At 41.0% G+C, this 18517-nt stretch overlaps 1 protein-coding gene and 1 pseudogene across 1 annotated transcript; both read left to right on the forward strand.

The window, feature by feature from the left end:
* The first annotated feature begins 4148 nt into the window (after positions 1–4148).
* On the forward strand, positions 4149–7212 carry LOC143121553 (extracellular calcium-sensing receptor-like). Its single transcript, XM_076281968.1, has 6 exons — positions 4149–4177; positions 4270–4564; positions 4705–5505; positions 5728–5949; positions 6037–6160; positions 6311–7212. The coding sequence occupies exons 1-6, from the start codon at positions 4149–4151 to the stop codon at positions 7210–7212; spliced, it is 2373 nt and encodes a 790-aa protein (XP_076138083.1).
* A 1717-nt stretch (positions 7213–8929) lies between these two features.
* Positions 8930–16889, forward strand: LOC143122259 (extracellular calcium-sensing receptor-like; annotated as a pseudogene).
* Positions 16890–18517: the final 1628 nt, after the last annotated feature.

Below are 18517 nucleotides of genomic sequence, written 5' to 3' on the forward strand. Positions count from 1 at the left end.
ACCGTAAACCAGAATAAACAGCAGACCTTACCGAACACAAAGGTGTAATGCAATCCCCTGTACAATAAGCCGTTCCAGAGTATCCGGTTTTGAAATGGTAGCAAATTTCTATATGGTCTCCAATTTTGGGCTTTAAGTGTCTTAAAACTGAGCTGTGCTTAAATACCTACATATGTGTAAATATTAAAACCAGAGGATATATAGCTCATGGCTAAGAGTTTGTCGATGTAGCTATAATGATTTGTTTTCACAAAATGCTAAGCATGCATGTATTTAAGTGTCTTAAAAAAGTGTGCTTAATTGGTCAATGCATAATTTCATAACAGGCCAAATAGAAAATAAATGTTAAATGTTAAATATACTGTAGCCTAGACAAAATATTAAAATCAGATGATGTAGGATAGTATAGAGTTAGATAAAGTTGGATGGCTCCAGAACTCACACCAGTGGATTGGGTTTTAAAGGAGCCACACCACTTTTATGACACTATAGCTGTTCTGTTGACCTTTAGATTTGTTGCTACTGGGCATGAAGGGCAGGCCAATTATGAGTTCTGTCCAACATTGATGGTAGGTTTAGAAGAAAAGTCAGCACATTTTAATCATATTGCAATACCAATAACCGTGATCATTTTGGTCATGATTTTTCATCAAATGTTCATACTGTATCTCTAGTGGCTGGTAGATTTTGGAATCCACCAGCCACAATGGTAGGTGGAAAAAAATATTTTAGGCTATTTCTATCCCTGATACATATGTACACTCATACACACATTCATAAGTCTCAATCTGTCCATTTCTTTCCACAAAACTCGCCAGAAGTCATCATTTAAGGGGTTATTTTTCAATTTTTTCTACTGAGCTACTACCTTTTTCAGGTGGGCAGGGGGGCCCTTTTCATGTCTGTGCCCAGGGGCCCAGTGGCTCATAATCCTTCCATGCCACAGGGTTAAAACACTGGTCTTGTTTTCAAGTGCAATCAATAATTTAATTGTACATTTTGAAGAAACTTAAATCAGGGATTATACTGTACATAGCAAAAAAGTTAGGGGACAGAATTTTTTTTAAATTAGGTTTAGGGAAAAATTTAACGCACACGCACTATGACTTCACAAAATCTCACTCCAGCCAAACACCCAAAGTTGGCAACCCTGCGAATGAAGTGGACACTTCTAAATGGAACCCAACCCACTGTACAGTAGCTCAAGGTCTGTGGCTAAAGCAGCCATAATGAAAGCGTTATCATTGTTTGGATACTTCACACACACATGTTTTTTAATCGCATATACTACAACTACCAAGCTAGAATCAAAGCACATCGACTCCCCTCTCACACCCTAAACACGCACTTCGAACAAACAAAAAGCGCCTCAGTCTCACGATATAGCCATAGGCAAAACTGTATCTGACCGGTGTAACGTTGGTACTAAATCATTCATCGCAAAGAATGATTTTTGTAGCACGTGCAACAAATATGTGTAGGTACAGCCCTGCCCTGAATACATCTCAACGTGCGCTCTAAAACATCTGGTTTAAATGGAGATGTAGATCATCACGGGTGCGTTAATAAATCTACATTGCGGCGAGTTGACACAAATTATTCACTTTGACGAATTTATGTAGTTTCAGTTACTTTACTTTGAGCCATGCTCTTCCTTACTTGAATCACCTTTGAAAATAGAGGATTGAAGTAGCCTATATGGGTGTTTGGGAATGAACGTTGACTGCTTTTTGAGACTTCGAGCATAAAATTGTCCCAGGCCGGTGTTTAGGATGCATCATAGACAGGTTATCTTTCAGGCCTATATATTTTCCATTTAAAAACCATCACCTAGCGAACATATTGTGGCTAACTCACTTAGCTCCTGTTAGTAGCCTAGGTTATGGTCATAAGCAAATGAGATGACAGTCGAAAGATACAATTAGTGCTGTTATCAATTTGCTTGGTAGCCTATAAACGCATTTATGGTTTTCTACAAATACATCAATAATCAAATTGGCCTCCATCACTCAACCATGCTAATGGTAACATTATTTTACCTACGTTCTGCTATTGATAGGATTAACGTAGCCTACCTGCAGTAAAAAACAAGCATGTCCGATAAACATTCTCAGATTTATTTCGGCTTCAAGAGGAAATGGGAATTACATGTCATGCAGAAATCATCCTACCCTTAGACGTTCTCTGCGGTAAACTACTGTAGGTCTACTGTCTTGTCCTTGTAGGAAGCATAGTGTCTTTCCAACCCACTTTAGATTAACTTCCAACAAAATTACGTCTCACTGCAACGATGCGCCATCTAGTGGACAAACGACTACGGGACGCCAATACTGGAAATGCAGCCAAATTATTATGATGAATATTTGGTTTTCCTTTAATCCTACTGAATTTGTAATTATGTATCGGCCGTTCTAATTGCCGATACTGATGGTATACGTGCCTGTGTGTGTGTGTGCGTGTGTATATGTGTGCACCACCATCTACAGGCCAATGAGTGAACAGTACAGTCACTAAATGTACACATAACTTCATTTTTTAGACCCCCCCATGGATGAAATTCTACGAAACTTGGCATACCCCCAGAGAATGTCAGGTTAATCATACACATAACATTTGGTGCATTTCTGAACTTCTTAACTGAAGAGAGGGGCGATTAAAGCAGAATTATATTGCATTTTCATTTTTTACCGGGGGGGTGCAAATCACAAATGAGTGATTATGGGCTAGGTTGATGTGGGCCCTTGAGACCAACATACCATAAAAATTTCTTCATCCTCGGTGCCACGGTTCAGGTAGTTATTTAGGAAAAACTGCATTTTTTGGGTTTCGGGGGGCCCAGCGCGGAGGGGGAGTGGCCCCCGGGGACCAAACGAAATTTTTCCGTAAAATCTAGTGGGGCTACATACCCACCAAATTTCATGTGCCCCGGTGTTTCGGTGCCCCGGGTATCGTTGACCAAAATTTCAGGAAGTAGATGACGGGAAAAAAAAAAAAAAAAAAAAAAAAAACTTTGACAATCCCTATATGACCGCTTCGCTAGCGAAGCTAGCGGCGGTCATAATAACTGTTAATTAGTGTCAAAAATATATTTAGTTAACTATTAACATATATTAATACAATATTAGTTAATAGATTTGTTAAAACATTAACATACAGATTTTATGCAAACAACTAATATTTAATTAATGATGAAAAAACTATTAACTTGTGCCAAATAGATATTTTAGTAACAATTAACAAATATTAACAAAGGGTTAGGTAATTACTAGTTTGCTATTTATTATGGCACCTTATTTTGGAGTGTTACCCTCTACTATGTGGTGGTAAAAATCTACTCTCTCTCTCTCTTCATTGAATATTAACATTACATACCTTACCTTAATTTAATTGACATGCCATGTCTAAAGTATAGTGCAGGCGTGTCAAACTCATTTTTCATTGCTGAGAAAATAAATGTATTTGTTAGACACCTCAATTGAATTAGGCCCCTTAATCACTTTTAGAAGGCCTCAAGGTCACAGAGTTTGTTTCATTGATAGAATATACTGCAAATAGAGGTTTGTCACAGACTAACAAAAGGCAAATGTCATAGTTGGATGGCAAGTCGAATATGGCTTTCGAGAGCAGTAAATCACAATGTTATATGAGTAAGGGTATGATATAAACCTGGTGGAATGTGTTGTGTATAACAGAAAATGTTGCTGATCATAAATATAAATGTTGCAAAATAATCATAAAGGAATTATCATTAATTTCAAAGACAATTTGCACAAAACAACTGCCATGATCAAACAATAAAGAACTAATGAACCTAGGTAAAACTAGCCCAACCCCCAATTTGTGATTCATCTTTAGGACACATGGGGGAGGAAGCATATAAGACAAAGTTATTTAAACCTGAAACAGATAGCTCTCATCTGTGAGTATTTGTAAGTCTTGTGATGTGGATCACTCAGGCACTGACTCTCACCCTCCTTGTTGCCCTGTGGGGAGCGGGGCTTACTGTGGAGTCTGACATGAGTTCTTTAAATTGTAGGTTGCAAGGAGCTATCAAGCCCCCTGCATTTTTCAAGGATGGAGATTTTGTGATTGGGGGGATTTTTTCATTCCACTATTATCTGCATATAATACAGCACAACTATTCCAGTATGCCAGAGCCTCTAAAATGCGCTGGGAGGTACATTACAATGGGAAGAAATATTCTAATAGCATTTAAAGGTCTCTTTGTTTATTAACCTCATTAACCTCTTCTGTTATATATTTTTGCAGCATGGACACTCGAGAACTTCGATTTGCTCGCACGATGGAATTTGCCATAGAAGAAATTAATAACAGAACAGATATCCTACCAAATATTACCCTGGGGTATGAAATACATGACTCTTGTTCAGCTGTACCTGTCGCTGTGAAAGTTGCTTTTCAGTTTGCTAATGGGATGACCCCTAATATTTCAATGGATACCTCTTGTCCCAAGAAAGCAAACGTTGTAGCTGTTGTAGGGGAGTCTGGCTCAACACCGTCCATTGGCTTGTCCAGAATTCTAGGTCTTTTCGGAATTCCACAGGTGCTTCCAAATTCATTGAGTAAATCGTGTACATATGAATGTATGTCTCTCAAAAACATCACCTAAATGCTTTCTTTACAATGTATACTGACAGAAATCGACAGACGTCTAATTTTACTGTTTTACACGAACTCTTACAGGTTAGTCACTTTGCCACATGTGCCTGTCTGAGCGACAAGACACAGCACCCTGCGTTCTTCAGGACTATACCAAGCGACCACTACCAAGCAGCCGCACTGGCACGACTGATTAAACATTTCGGCTGGACGTGGATTGGGGCAGTTCGTAGTGATTCTGACTATGGTAACAATGGGATGGCATCATTCCTGACTGCTGCAAAAAGTGAAGGAATCTGTGTAGAATATTCTGTGGCTTACTACAGGACAAATCCTCGTAGTAAATTAGAAATAGTGGCAGAGGTAATACGCCGCTCTACTGCACGAGTTGTGGTGGCTTTTCTTGCCATGGGTGACATGCGCATCTTATTAGAAGAGTTATCGCGACATAACCCTCCATCCTTACAGTGGATTGGCAGTGAGTCGTGGGTAACAGATCGAGATATGTTACGGTTTGGACTGTGTTCCGGAGCCATTGGTTTCGGAATTGAGCGTTCGGTCATCCCTGGTTTGCGAAACTTCCTTCTGGACCTCTCCCCTGCTCGAGTGTCCAAATCCACACTTCTCACTGAGTTCTGGGAAGACGCATTTGACTGCACCCTGCTCTCGGCACAAGCAGGCCATGAAAGTGGAGCAGCTGAGCCATGTAGCGGCAATGAAAACCTAGATGGCATTCAGATTCCTTACACGGACACTTCGCAGCTGCGCATCACTAACATGGTTTACAAAGCCACTTATGCTATAGCTCATGCTATCCATGGCCTTGTATGCAAAGATAGGCCAGAATCTCAGTGCAACAGAACAGTTGTCCTGGAGCCAGATCAGGTAAAATGGATATTGGAGTCAATTAAATAACAATAATACTAATAACACAACGTGACAAAGTATAGGGTACAAATGAATGTAGGCTAGCTTTCAAATCCATGTAAATATTGTATTCTGTTAATATCATCAAAAGTAGTCTATAATAAAATAGAATTTAAACTGAAACTAAATATGAATTTACATTGTTATGTGTGAAGAAATATGAATGTCTCTGCTCTAAAGGTTCTTGAGCAACTTAAAAAGGTCAATTTCACCATAAATGGAAATCATGTTTCTTTTGATGCTAACGGGGACCCTGTTGCCACATATGAGCTTGTTAACTGGCAAGTCACTGAAAATGGAGTTATGGAATTTGTGACAGTGGGCCGTTATGATGCATCACAACCCAAAGGTCATGAGTTTAGTATGCACAAAAACATCACTTGGATGGAAGGACAAACACAGGTAGAGGCCTCAAATGATGTGTCACACTTTCTGTATACTAGATTTATTGCCAGAAGTTCATAATCTGTCTTCCTATGTCTTTGGAAGGTGCCTGTGTCTGTGTGCAGTGAGAGCTGTCCTCCAGGCACCAGGAAGGCTGTACAGAAAGGCAGGCCTGTCTGCTGCTATGACTGTATACCATGTGGAGAGGGAGAGATCAGCAATGAAACAGGTACAGTACTTGCAGTGCATGTATACAAACCAAGTGTACTTCTTTTAGCTAATTTTGTCATGTTTTCTTGTGCTACTTGGACATCCGAAATATTGCAGTGATAAATTTGACTGTGCCTAGTGTAAGCACACACTATTGTCTTCTGTACAGATGCTGTTGACTGTGTCTCCTGTCCTGATGAGTACTGGCCCAATGCCCAGAGGGATGAATGCCTGCCTAAACCAGTTGAGTTTCTGTCCTGGGATGAGGTTCTTGGCATTGTATTAGCTGTTTTCTCTATTGCAGGAGCCTGTATTGCTGTCATTGTGGCTACTGTGTTCTACAGACACCGGATGTCTCCTATTGTTAGAGCCAACAACTCAGAGCTGAGTTTCCTGCTGCTCTTCTCACTGACTCTGTGTTTCCTTTGCTCTCTTACTTTCATTGGTCGGCCCTCTGAGTGGTCCTGTATGTTGCGTCACACAGCGTTTGGGATCACCTTTGTTCTCTGCATCTCCTGTGTTCTGGGGAAAACAATAGTGGTGTTAATGGCCTTCAGAGCCACTCTTCCAGGCAGTAATGTCATGAAGTGGTTTGGGCCTGCACAGCAAAGAATGGCAGTTGTCGCTTTTACTTTTGTACAAATTATAATATGCATTTTGTGGTTGACACTGTCACCCCCATTTCCTATAAGGAATATGTCCCTTTACAAGGAAAGAATCATTCTTGAATGTGATCTGGGTTCAGTGGGTGCTTTTTGGGCTGTATTAGGCTATATTGGTCTCCTTGCTCTCTTGTGTTTTTTCCTGGCTTTTCTGGCCCGTAAGCTACCTGATAACTTTAATGAGGCCAAATTCATCACATTCAGTATGCTGATATTCTGTGCAGTCTGGATCACTTTTATTCCAGCTTATGTCAGCTCTCCCGGAAAATTTACTGTAGCTGTGGAGATATTTGCCATCTTAGCTTCTAGTTTTGGCTTAATTGCATGTATTTTTGCCCCAAAGTGTTTTATAATTGTGTTTAGGCCAGAGAAAAATACTAAGAAGCAGTTAATGGGCAAAGGACAGTGAAAGGCCCTCTGATACCTTGTATGAAATCTGATTTCTCTATTTATCTCCAAATAAACAACAGGCAACATCATTTGTTTGGGTGTTAGTATTAGTAATTGTTTCATCTTTTCAACTCACAGTTATATGACAGAATGAATGAGTTATTTGATGTATGATTGATGTGTGTCTTCAATGAAATATAAAAAAGGTATTTGCTATAAACCATGAAACATTTCATATTAATATGCTACAAAATCTTTTTTAGGCCCCAAGCACCACAGGGTGCAGGCTCGAAGGTTGTTTCGACTATTGTTTTTGTAAGAGTTGTTATTGTAGTTTGTCTCCATTCTGCCGTACTTTGCCGTTTTTGAAGTGGTTCTCTTGGGCAAAAATTCATGAAATTTGACATGCCCAACAGGTGTCATATTGTTCACTCCAATATGGCTTGGCCCCAGGCGTGGAACAGGGACTCCCTTGCACCCCCTTATATCTTTGAGGCTTGTGGTTGGAATATAGTTTCAGCTACACAAACCAAATTTGGTAAGTGTGTGTAACTCCTCAATACAAACAACTTTCATATGTACATTCCATTAGCCACACCCAACAGGAAGTGAGGTATTTTGTGCACTTCTCCATTTCACACTTCTCCAAGGCGATTTAGCCGATTCATGTCAAAGTTCCTATACATTAGGGTTTCTCAACGGGGGCGTTCATACAACCTAGGGGGGCGCTGGGAAAGTGTTTTTTTTTTACATTTTAAATTTCCATGGTTTTCACATATTTTTGGTGCAAAAATAGGCTACCTGAAATAAATAGGGTATTTTCATTCATGGGTTTCTAACCCCTCTACCATCCCAGCTACATTTTACTATGCTCAGTGGTCATACAGTGCAGAATCTGTTTTGTGATTGGTTCGATTGTTGCGATGTGCATATGTTGTTCACGTGATGTGCACTTGATTTTTGTCCATGATAAAATGACACGTCTTGTTGCCTACATTTAATGTTCCTATTGATTTAAAAAAAAAAATCATTACAACCAATGCTGATGTGGTAGTGTTTTGTTTTTTTACCCAACCAGTCTCCTATTGCTTCTAACAGTGGGCTAAATCTGCTTAATAATAAAATAGGCTCATAGGGACATTTTCTTATAATTCCAGAAGAAACCAAAACAGCACAGAAATGTTTTTTTATTGAAGCAATATAGCATGAGTGTGAGTGGCCTATAGCCTACCCGGGGGTGTAGTTTTTTTACTTTTTTTATTGTGTGTGTGTGTGTGTGTGTGTGGGGGGGGGGGGGGGGGGGGGCGCCAGAGGATCAAAGTAAGGTCAGGGGGGCGTTTGCTCAAAAAAGGTTGAGAACCACTGGTATACATGATCAAGGTGAAAATGTTGCCAATTCTGTGTGTGTCAGTGGTGCGCGGGTCAAGTCACAAGCGGCCCGCGCTCGTCTGATATTTAAATCAACGCAACTTAACTGAACTCAAACCGTGGATATTAATTAAGACAAAATGATACCTGACCCGCGATCCGACCCGCTTACTGTAAAAATTCAAGTAAAAGCCTGTCTAGATGCCTGTCTCTTTTACACTCCTGGTGTGGATAAATAAAGGCCGGTCTCAAATAGAGGCCTGTTTTTTAGTTTCGGTTTGTAGGCCTATTTGATCTCCTGAAACCCGCCAGATAGTTTTTTTTAAGCTAGTTCTATGGTGCAGATTGCCAGAGGCCAGAGCCACTGAATGGAGGGGAGCTATGACTGCTGGAGGACAGCAGAACCCACCTTCGGGCCAACCCACACTCAGAGGCTGGCTTTAGTGGGCGTGGGGCATGCACAATTGGGGGGCATGCTCGCAAGCCAAAACTGGAGGTGGACGCAGACACCGATAACACCTCTAGTGAGGGAGGCAGATACAAACAAAGATGGCAGCGCCCGATCCACAGTAACAGCGGTAGCTTACTCCGTGAAAACTCCGAGCACAACGGGAAGGTGAGCTGGAAAGCTTTTCATGCACAATTCAACCTGCTTGCTAAATCACAAACTGGTTGCGAGAGATGTTACGGCTATGTGCCTTACTGACGAGGCTTTAGCATGCTTGCTGCTCTTAGATGTAAATGACAGACAGAACTATGACACACTGGTGGGTGCTCTCCAGCGGCAGTTTTACAAGACCGGAGCTCCTTTGGAATGAACTGAATAACAGATACAGAAGACATGGCTAGCCGCTATGACAATTAGCCAATGACATTAAAAGCCTTACCCGCAGAGCATATAGCAGCATTCTTTCACACAAACATACGGGTATTTGTGGGGGGTTTTGCGACCAGGTACGCCATGTTTTTGGAGGTGCAAACAAACGCTGCATTGCCATTGAGATCACATAGTAAGGAGCTGGCTCAAGGGTTATACATCTATTTTGTCGTATAATGAAAGCACAGCTTTTATAGCCATCCATGCGTCCAATCCTTCTGGCTCTTTGGCTATGAATTTGGTAACTATAGCGGACTATTTGACGTCTTTAGAACACTAAACAGGTGGAGGTGTCATGTTGAGTTTCTCCAGTCAAAGTCTGCTTTATTGTCAATTTCTTCACATGTCAAGACATACAAAAATATCAAAATTACGTTTCCCACTATCCCACGGTGGAGACAACACATATTTTACCAATTAGGTCCACAGACAAACATAACATTCAAGTAAACAATATAAAAAGTAAAAATAAGAAGGCACATACAATTAAGAAAATAAGAGCAGCAAAATTTGAGTTGAAAATTTGCAATTGTGCATACAGTAGACAGTCAACATAATAATAGTGCAAAAGTCAGGCCAATAAATGGCTGAGGTAGTTCTGTTTGACCTAAGTATGCAAGTGGCATAGTGGTGCAAGTTATGTAAGAGCAGCAGAAGTGTGTTCAGAAGTGTTTTCAGGACAACAGGACAACAACAACAAGTTGCAAAGTGTGCAAGTGGAGTAGTGCAAGGCAGCCATTGTGGGTCCAAAGTCCAGGATGTTATGTAGCTGAGGGTGGAGGGGGGAGAGAGTTCAGCATCCTAACAGCCTGGTGTATGAAGCTGTTGGTGAGTCTGGTGGTGCGGGAGTGCAGGCTTCTGTACCTCTTCCCAGAGGGCAGTTGATCAAACAAATTGTGAGCGGGGTGACTTGCATCACTCACAATTGTGGTCGCCTTGCGGGTGAGGTGGGAGGTGTAAATGTCCTTCAGGGAGGGTGTGTGAAGCACCAATAATCCTTCCAGCTGTGTTCACTATGCGCTGCAGGGCTTTCCTATTGTATTCAGTGCAGCTTCCGCCCCACACAGCGATACAGCTGGAGAGGATGCTCTCAATGGTGCCTCGGTAGAATGTGGTCATCATGGCTGGTGGAGCACTTGCTCGCCTGAGTTTCGCATGAAGTACAGGCGGCGCTGAGCTTTCTTCGCCAGTGATGCAGTGTTGGTGGTCCAGGAGAGGTCTTCACTGATGTGCACCCCCAGGAATTTGGTGCTGCTCACTCTCTCCACCACAGCACCGTCGATGGTCAGTGGCAGGTGTTGGGTGTGACCTCTCCGGAAGTCAACAACAATCTCCTTGGTCTTGCTGACGTTCAGCAGGAGGTTGTTGTCCCTGCACCACGTGGTCAGAAGGTCGACCTCCAACCTGTATTGAGTCTCGTCGCCCTTGGTGATGAGACCCACCAGAGTTGTGTCGTCAGCAAATTTCACTATGTGGTTGTTGCTGTAGGTTGCAGTGCAGTCATGCGTCAGCAGGGTGAAGAGCAGCGGAATGAGCACGCAGCCTTGAGGGGCCCCCGTGCTCAGTGTGATGCTGCTTGAGATATTATTGCCAACACGTACTACTTGAGGCCTCTGACAGAGGAAGTCCAGTAGCCAGTTGCAGAGGTAGGTACTGAGTCCCAGTTTGTTAAGTTTGCAGATGAGTTGTTGTGGTATTATGGTGTTGAATGCAGAACTGAAGTCTATAAACAGCAATCTCACATATGAGTCTCTTTTTTCCAGGTGGGTGAGGGCTGGGTGGAGGGCAGAGCAGATTGCATCCTCTGTGGACCGTTTGGCTCGGTATGCAAACTGGAAGGGGTCCAGGGTGGGGGGGAGAATGGATTTGATGTGTGCCATGACAAGCCGCTCAAAGCACTTCATGATGATGGGTGTCAGTGCCACGGGGCGGTAGTCATTGAAGCAGGATGGAGCAGTTTTCTTCGGCACAGGTATGATGGTGGCAGCTTTGAAACATGATGGGACGATGGCTTGCTTCAGGGAAGTGTTAAAGATGTCTGTGAAGACATCCTTAAGCTCCTCAGCGCAGTCCTTCAGCGCACGACCTGGGGTGTTGTCTGGGCCTGCTGCCTTACGGGTGTTGATAGCAGCAAGTGTCAACGTGAGTGGAATACATTTAAAGGAACATTATGTAAGAAATGTATTTCAATTAATCATAAAATGGCCCTGATATGTCACTAGTCATTAAGAAATCATGTTCATTTCAAATACTTGAAAGACCTAGGATGACCAATTTTTTGCGTATGTTTGCCTCCAGGGGTCATGTAAACCCATTCCATATGCACACATGTGCATAAACAGATACACACGCACACACATACATTCACAGTAATCCTACGTATGACACATATTCACACAGTAGACATATATACGCATTAGAGATGCACCGATATGGAATTTTAGGGCCGATAACGATAACCGATATTTATTGGTTTGTTGTGGCCGATACCGATACGATAACCGATAATTTTACTCTTGAAAAGAAATTGTGAAAAGTGAAAGCATTTAATAAGCATAATTGTATTGCAGTAATTTTACCTACCACCAAATGATGGACAGAACTGATAATAGCCCTTAATAGTACAGCAGTCAACATAACAGTAGCCTAGCCCTACAGTATGTGTGGCTCCTTTAAGTGAACCTGACGTCAGTGAATTGCGAGTGAGTGGCTAGAGAGTATGAATTGTTTTCATTTAGGAGTGAACACTCATAAACGGCTCAGCTGGAAATAAGCTACAGTATAGCGACCAAATCAGAGTTTGTGAGGGAAACTTAGGTTTAGTTTCAACTGCGGGTAACTGAATAAAGCTGCAACTCCTCAGACTGTATCTTATGTCCGTCTAGGCTACTCTGTTGCGCACAACCTGCTGCAGCAGAAATGAAAGGGGTTAGCCCCGAAGGTTTTAATAACTTATTATGATGACCTGTCTGGAACTGAAGCAGGAATGGTTAGCATATTTCTAGGTAATAATACAAAACCCAAGCTAAAGTAATGCAAATATAATACTAAAACACAACTTAGAACTAGGCCTACTTATGTACTCGTCCCACTAACGAGTTTGTTTATTTGTTTCCCCAACCAGCGCGGTAAAGTGCAAACACATCAGCACAAGACGACTCTAGATAGGGCTGAGCTCCGCTCTGGTAAGGTTAAATGGCGGATCATTCACGAGAGGATTTTGAGATGCACAGATTCCCAAATGAACGCATATCCACAGATTTTGTTACATTCACACCGCTGACATTATATTGAGGAAAAAGTATAGCCAACCAAGCTCAAGTAGCTCAGTGTAGCCAGACGGACCTTACGTAGGCCAAAATTAGGACTTTAAAAAATATCGGCGCAAATTATCGGCCAGAATTCTGTTATCGGACCGATAATAATATTTTCTTTTTTTCACTTATCGGCCAATAATATATCGGCCGCCGATATATCGTGCATCCCTAATACGCATGCATGCACATACACACACACAGGCACATAAACAGGCAAACACACACATGCACACACAAACACCCACCCACACACACATACACATAAACATGTACACGCACACATGCACACAATTCAAGAATTTCTCAGAATTATGAACAGGCAAGATGGGGGTGGGGTTGTATAAAATGTATATTACATGTGAAATCTATGAACTAATCATGTTTTGGTACTTGTTGTCTAGCAGATAACAGTGAGAATTGAGTGTGCATATTGCAATTCAGTGAGACAGTTAGAATCATATATGCCTTTCAGCGTGACTTATTTTTGTGGAAAACGTGCTGGACTGGGCGGCGGTCATATTTTGTACCGCTCTGCGGTACATCTAGTTATTATTGTGTTATCATATTGATGTCATTGATGAATATTGTATTTCTGTCCATCTGCCAGGTTTGATGTACAGGGTTTTAAGTGCGCACAAACAATGGCATTTGCCATAAATGAGGTGAACCGAAATCCACATCTGCTTCCCAACATCTCTCTGGGTTATAGCATTTATGACAACTGTGTCAAACTCGGAGTGGCCTTCCGCGCTGCAACAGCTCTCATTAGTGGAGCACAAAAAACTCTTGTCTTCATCTAGCTGCAGGGGGCTGCCTTCTGTTTTGGGAATCGTGGGGGATTCTGTGTCGACGCACTCTATCGCCATTTCTGGTGTGATGGGTCTGTTCCGCATCCCAATGGTAAGAGCTGGTGGAAACAAATGTATTAAAAACGAGATTCACTTGGGCACTGGACTGCATGTTCAATGTTCTGAAAAACTGTGTTGAGAAACATCTATGCAATGTCTATAAAATGTCTATGAGATGTCTATGATATGTAAATATTTTTGGCGTAACAGATGTCCTGGCTTGCTAGTGTTTAATATTTACATGTTGGAATGTAAAGTCTCCCTGGATCTAAAGAAGCATTATTTGGTAGTGTTAATATCCACAAATGTGTCTATCACACCAGTTGTTTGTATTGACTACATTTCAACCACGACAGATATGGTTACTCACAGTAATAATTAAGAAATCTTCAGACAACAAACATAAGTGTCATTACAATATATTGATCAAAATATATTAATAGTTTATCCTTATTCTAATGAGACACACGTATCTTGGCATTTGTTAATGAATATATATTCTAACTGGAAAATTGTATTATGGTATAAATATAGGGGGATATTGCATGAGGTAGATGGGGTACCAATTTTATCCCTTTCAATCAGCTATCCTCAATGTATGTTTTTTTCCCACAATTTTGAAATGTTGCTTTTTGAAAATAAATGTATGATAACTGATGTAGGGCAATTCCACAGAAAATTGACTTTTTGTCACATCCATGACGCCAGTGAAATGCCTTGGCATTTGTATGAATGAACATTCATTTTTTGTGCATTTTTTCTCATGTACATTCTTCAGCCAAAAATAGTAAATGCTCAAATGTCATGTAATCATTCACATCATACCATACCATCACATTTTATTGGCGTTATGGATGTTACAAAAAACATAATTTTCCATGGAATTGCCCTGTAATATATAAAATGACTATATATTTTTTTCTTTTATAGGTGAGCTACTTTGCCACCTGTTCCTGCTTAAGTGATAGACAGCGCTACCCCTCTTTTTTCAGGACTATTCCCAGTGACGCCTTCCAAGTGAGAACTATGATGCGGATATTACAGCACTTCAGATGGACATGGGTGGGTCTTACCTATAGCGATGATGACTATGGCCGACATGCTGCTCAGTCTTTCCATTAGGATGTCACTGCATTTGGTGGTTGTATAGCCTTTTCAGAAGTATTGCCGAAAGACAATGATATGGTGGAGATCAGAAAGATCATGCAAGTGATTAAGACATCTACGTCACGTGTGATTGTGGTCTTCTCTACCGAGGCTTACCTTCTACCACTCATGGATGAGGTAGCTCGACAGAACGTGATACGGCAGTGGATTGCCAGTGAGGCATGGTCTTTCTCTCCACTGTTCCTTACCTCACGCATGCTCCCCTTTCTCAGAGGCACTCTGGGCATTGTCATCCGGCGTGGTGAGATTGAGGGACTCAAAGAATTTCTATTGAGTGTTCGCCCCAACAATGACCATAAGAACAGTATGGTGAGGAAATTCTGGCAGGAGATGTTTAGCTGCAGGTTTGAGCCAGAAGAGGCCTTGGTCGTATCTGAGGGAAGAGTGTGTACAGGAGAGGAGGACCTGAGCAAAGCTGATTTGGCGTACAGCGATGTGTCTGACCTCAGACCCTCCTACAATGTCTATAAAGCAGTCTATGCCCTGGCACATTCTCTCCACAACCTGATGAGCTGTGTCCCTGGGCAAGGGCCCTTTAAAGGGAATAGCTGTGCTAGTCCTCATGACATTCAACCCTAGCAGGTACACATGTGCTTCCACATTTTTGACACAAAAACATATAAAGTTAGGGCTGAGCGCAATGCTAAGTAGTGCTTCATATCAGTTGATGTTACTATTGTTTGTCATTTTAGTTTTAGATATAGCATATTCTTATTTAATTAAAATATGAAAATATTGAATATATAATTACATAGAGAAAAATATGAATTTAGATAAACAGAATGAATTAAGAAGAAATAAAAAAAACATATTTCTTCATTTTCATGTTGCTAACATCAGACTATTTTTCACAACACATACCTTCATAAGTATGCCACTTTATCATGATTGTAATTGTTATAATATCAGGAACTGACACTAAAGTTTATTTTTCTGCTTTTGTTTTCTTTCACTTTCTGGGCTGAAGTTACTTCACTACTTACAGTCAGTGAACTTTACCACAGGTTTTGGGGATCAGGTGTCTTTTGATAAAACTGGTAATGCCTTGGCCATCTACGGTATCTTCAACTGGTATGGTATGCCAGATGGCACAATGAAGACCAGAACAGTGGGTGTTGTTGATGAATCACAACCCACTGGGAAAACATTCCATCTGGAAGAAAGCAAACTCACCTGGAACTTTGAATTAAACAAAGTGATTTCACATTGTAATTCTAAAGTTATGAATATTTTTTGAAATAACACAATTTAAAGGAGCTATGTGTAGAATTAAATATTGGGTGCACCATTACTTTCGTGATGGAACTCTTTCATTGACTTGCATGTACAGTGACCCTTGAGGTACAAAGTGGTATTATGAGAGAGAGCCATCTGAAGCTAACTGGTTACTACTCCTAGATCATTTTTCAATGTGTTTAACTAAAAGACCTACACACAGCCCTTTTAAACGAGATGATGTATTGCAAATGGTGAAATTTGTAAGCATTAGATTTAAGTACCATACATAGACCATACTTTGTACAGTTGAAGAGGGAAGTCCATGCATTTTTATGTACAGACTCCTAGGTCAGTGTGCAGTGAGTCCTGCCACCCTGGACCAAGAAAAGTGTTTTTTTTTACCTTTTTGTCATTGGTTTTTGGGACATTTTTATAACTTTTCCCCAAAATCATTGACTAGCTAAGTACAATTATTCTTTCCATCCTCTCTCCTTCTTGAATATGTTTCTGCTCTCTGTTTTGTCTCATCAGATGCCATTGAATGTATTAAGTGTCCAGTGGAATTCTGGTCGAACTTTGAGAAAGATGACTGCATCCCGAAGGAGGTTGAGTATCTCTCCTATGTAGAGGCCTTGGGCATCTCATTGACATCAGTGTCTTTGTTTGGTGCATGTGCCTCTACTGTGGTTTTTGCTTTTTTTGTTCACCACCGTCATACTCCTGTAGTACGAGCCAACAACTCTGAACTGAGCTTCCTGATTCTGCTTTCACTAAAACTCTGTTTCCTGTGTGCACTGTTATTCATTGGCCAGCCCAGGTTATGGACCTGTCAGCTTCGTCATGCAGCATTTGGTATTAGTTTTGTACTCTGTGTCTCTAGCATTCTGGTCAAGACAATTAGCGTGTTTCCATCCAACTTCCTAATGCGCATTTAATCTATTCGAATAAGAAATCCCGGTTGGAAATACGTGAAATGCGCATCAAAAATCCTAATGCGCATCTATATTTGATTCGCTAGAGGGGGGTGGATTAACTCTCGATGCGCATAGGGTATAATGCGAATAAAGTTGATGGAAACGGTTTATTTGCATCGTGTGAGAATAAAACAAACTGAATACACACATCGGTGCACAGTTGTTTTGCTGACGCTAAAGTTTTCGCCAACAACTCGATCGGCACACATCGCAAGTTTATACAACTAGTGCAGTACCCGTTCAAACATGCCATTCCTGTAGAAAACCTGTAGCCCGATTACATGCCTGCAGGTATGCCTGCTTTAACAATAGGATGATAGGGAAAAACATCATTTCAGCTAAGCATTCAATAATGTATAGGCCTATATACTATATATATTAGCCTATAATTAATGTGCAGTAAGCAGAATTTAGGCATGACTGCATGTGATTTCTACAGATCAGAATGGCATAACAAATGTTTTGAGTTAAGGCTATAGGCCTAGCTTATTGCATAACTTTCCTGATAGTGAAGACAAGCCATTTTGTGATCGTTTGACATTTGCAACGATGTGACTCAAAAGCAGTGTTTGGTAGCATAAGTGACGTTTCTCTGTCTGCCACTTGTTGTCTAGCTGTGTGGCACGTCTTCTGAAATCGGGACCATTAGCCTATTGCTTGTTTCAATTTGGGACCTTGCAGTCGGAAATGTAGTTTGTTTATTCAAAGTCTCACGTCCAATGTAGCCTGGGCTATTCAAAGCGTCAGTTTATTAGTGGATTTGATCCAACAAGCCCACTATTGTTCTTCTTAAGTTTACTTATATCTTCTTTTTGGCCGAACTACTGCTACTAGACCATTTGAGCTATCGACGCGGTTCGAACTCCAAAAATTCAGGCCCGAACCGGTGTAACTTCCTTGTTACTTTCGTGTCGCTGGCCCTTGTCGTTTTCGCGGTATTCCCGTTTTTCGGCGTTTTTGGGCCCCATTGAAATGAATGGCGGAATGTTCAAGGATTCTAATTCCGATTGTGACATCACAGCTCTAATTGTTTAACCCTTAAAGGAGTACCGTCACACCAGAGCCATATAGATAGAGAGTTGCGACAACTCCATTGACGCTAATGTTCCATTTTTTTCCAACAATGGCGGCTAATGGAAGCCTCATAGTTCCCAGAAGTTAACAATTTATAATAGCAGCAGTACAGTTACAGCAGTATAGACTGTTTGTAGCCAACATTTCAGACTCAGATTTACATTATTGGCTCATCCGAATAATAATAATAACAGTAATAAAGTAGTAAAGTAATAGTATTAATAACCTAATTATAATAATAAACTATTTATGTATCGACTATGACAGCTTTTCTGCTGCTCAGTTTTTATCAGTTCTTATGAAATAAATTAAAAGAGGCTAAAGCCCAATACATTTGCCACACATAATAACCTAATACAAGATGCATATATATCCCATTAGGCAGCACTAGGCTACACCACGAACAAGCTGTCATTAAGTTTTTGCATTTGTAGCCTACAACCTTTATGACGTGACGTGTTTTGGGCATTTAGCTTTATCA

Source organism: Alosa pseudoharengus, unplaced genomic scaffold (assembly GCF_046254945.1).
Source record: "Alosa pseudoharengus isolate Yale_2024_CS ecotype anadromous, Long Island Sound unplaced genomic scaffold, YU_APseudo_1.1 YU_APseudo_1.1_scf_13, whole genome shotgun sequence".
NCBI classification, from domain to species: Eukaryota; Metazoa; Chordata; class Actinopteri; order Clupeiformes; family Clupeidae; genus Alosa; species Alosa pseudoharengus.

Bases quoted from the DNA above. Each gene is read 5' to 3' on its own strand.
- LOC143121553 (XM_076281968.1), top strand. From the start codon at position 4,149: ATGCCAGAGCCTCTAAAATGCGCTGGGAG. The intron at 4,178-4,269 runs GTACATTACAAT...ATATTTTTGCAG, and splicing joins CCTCTAAAATGCGCTGGGAG to CATGGACACTCGAGAACTTC. The intron at 6,161-6,310 runs GTACAGTACTTG...TCTTCTGTACAG, and splicing joins AGAGATCAGCAATGAAACAG to ATGCTGTTGACTGTGTCTCC.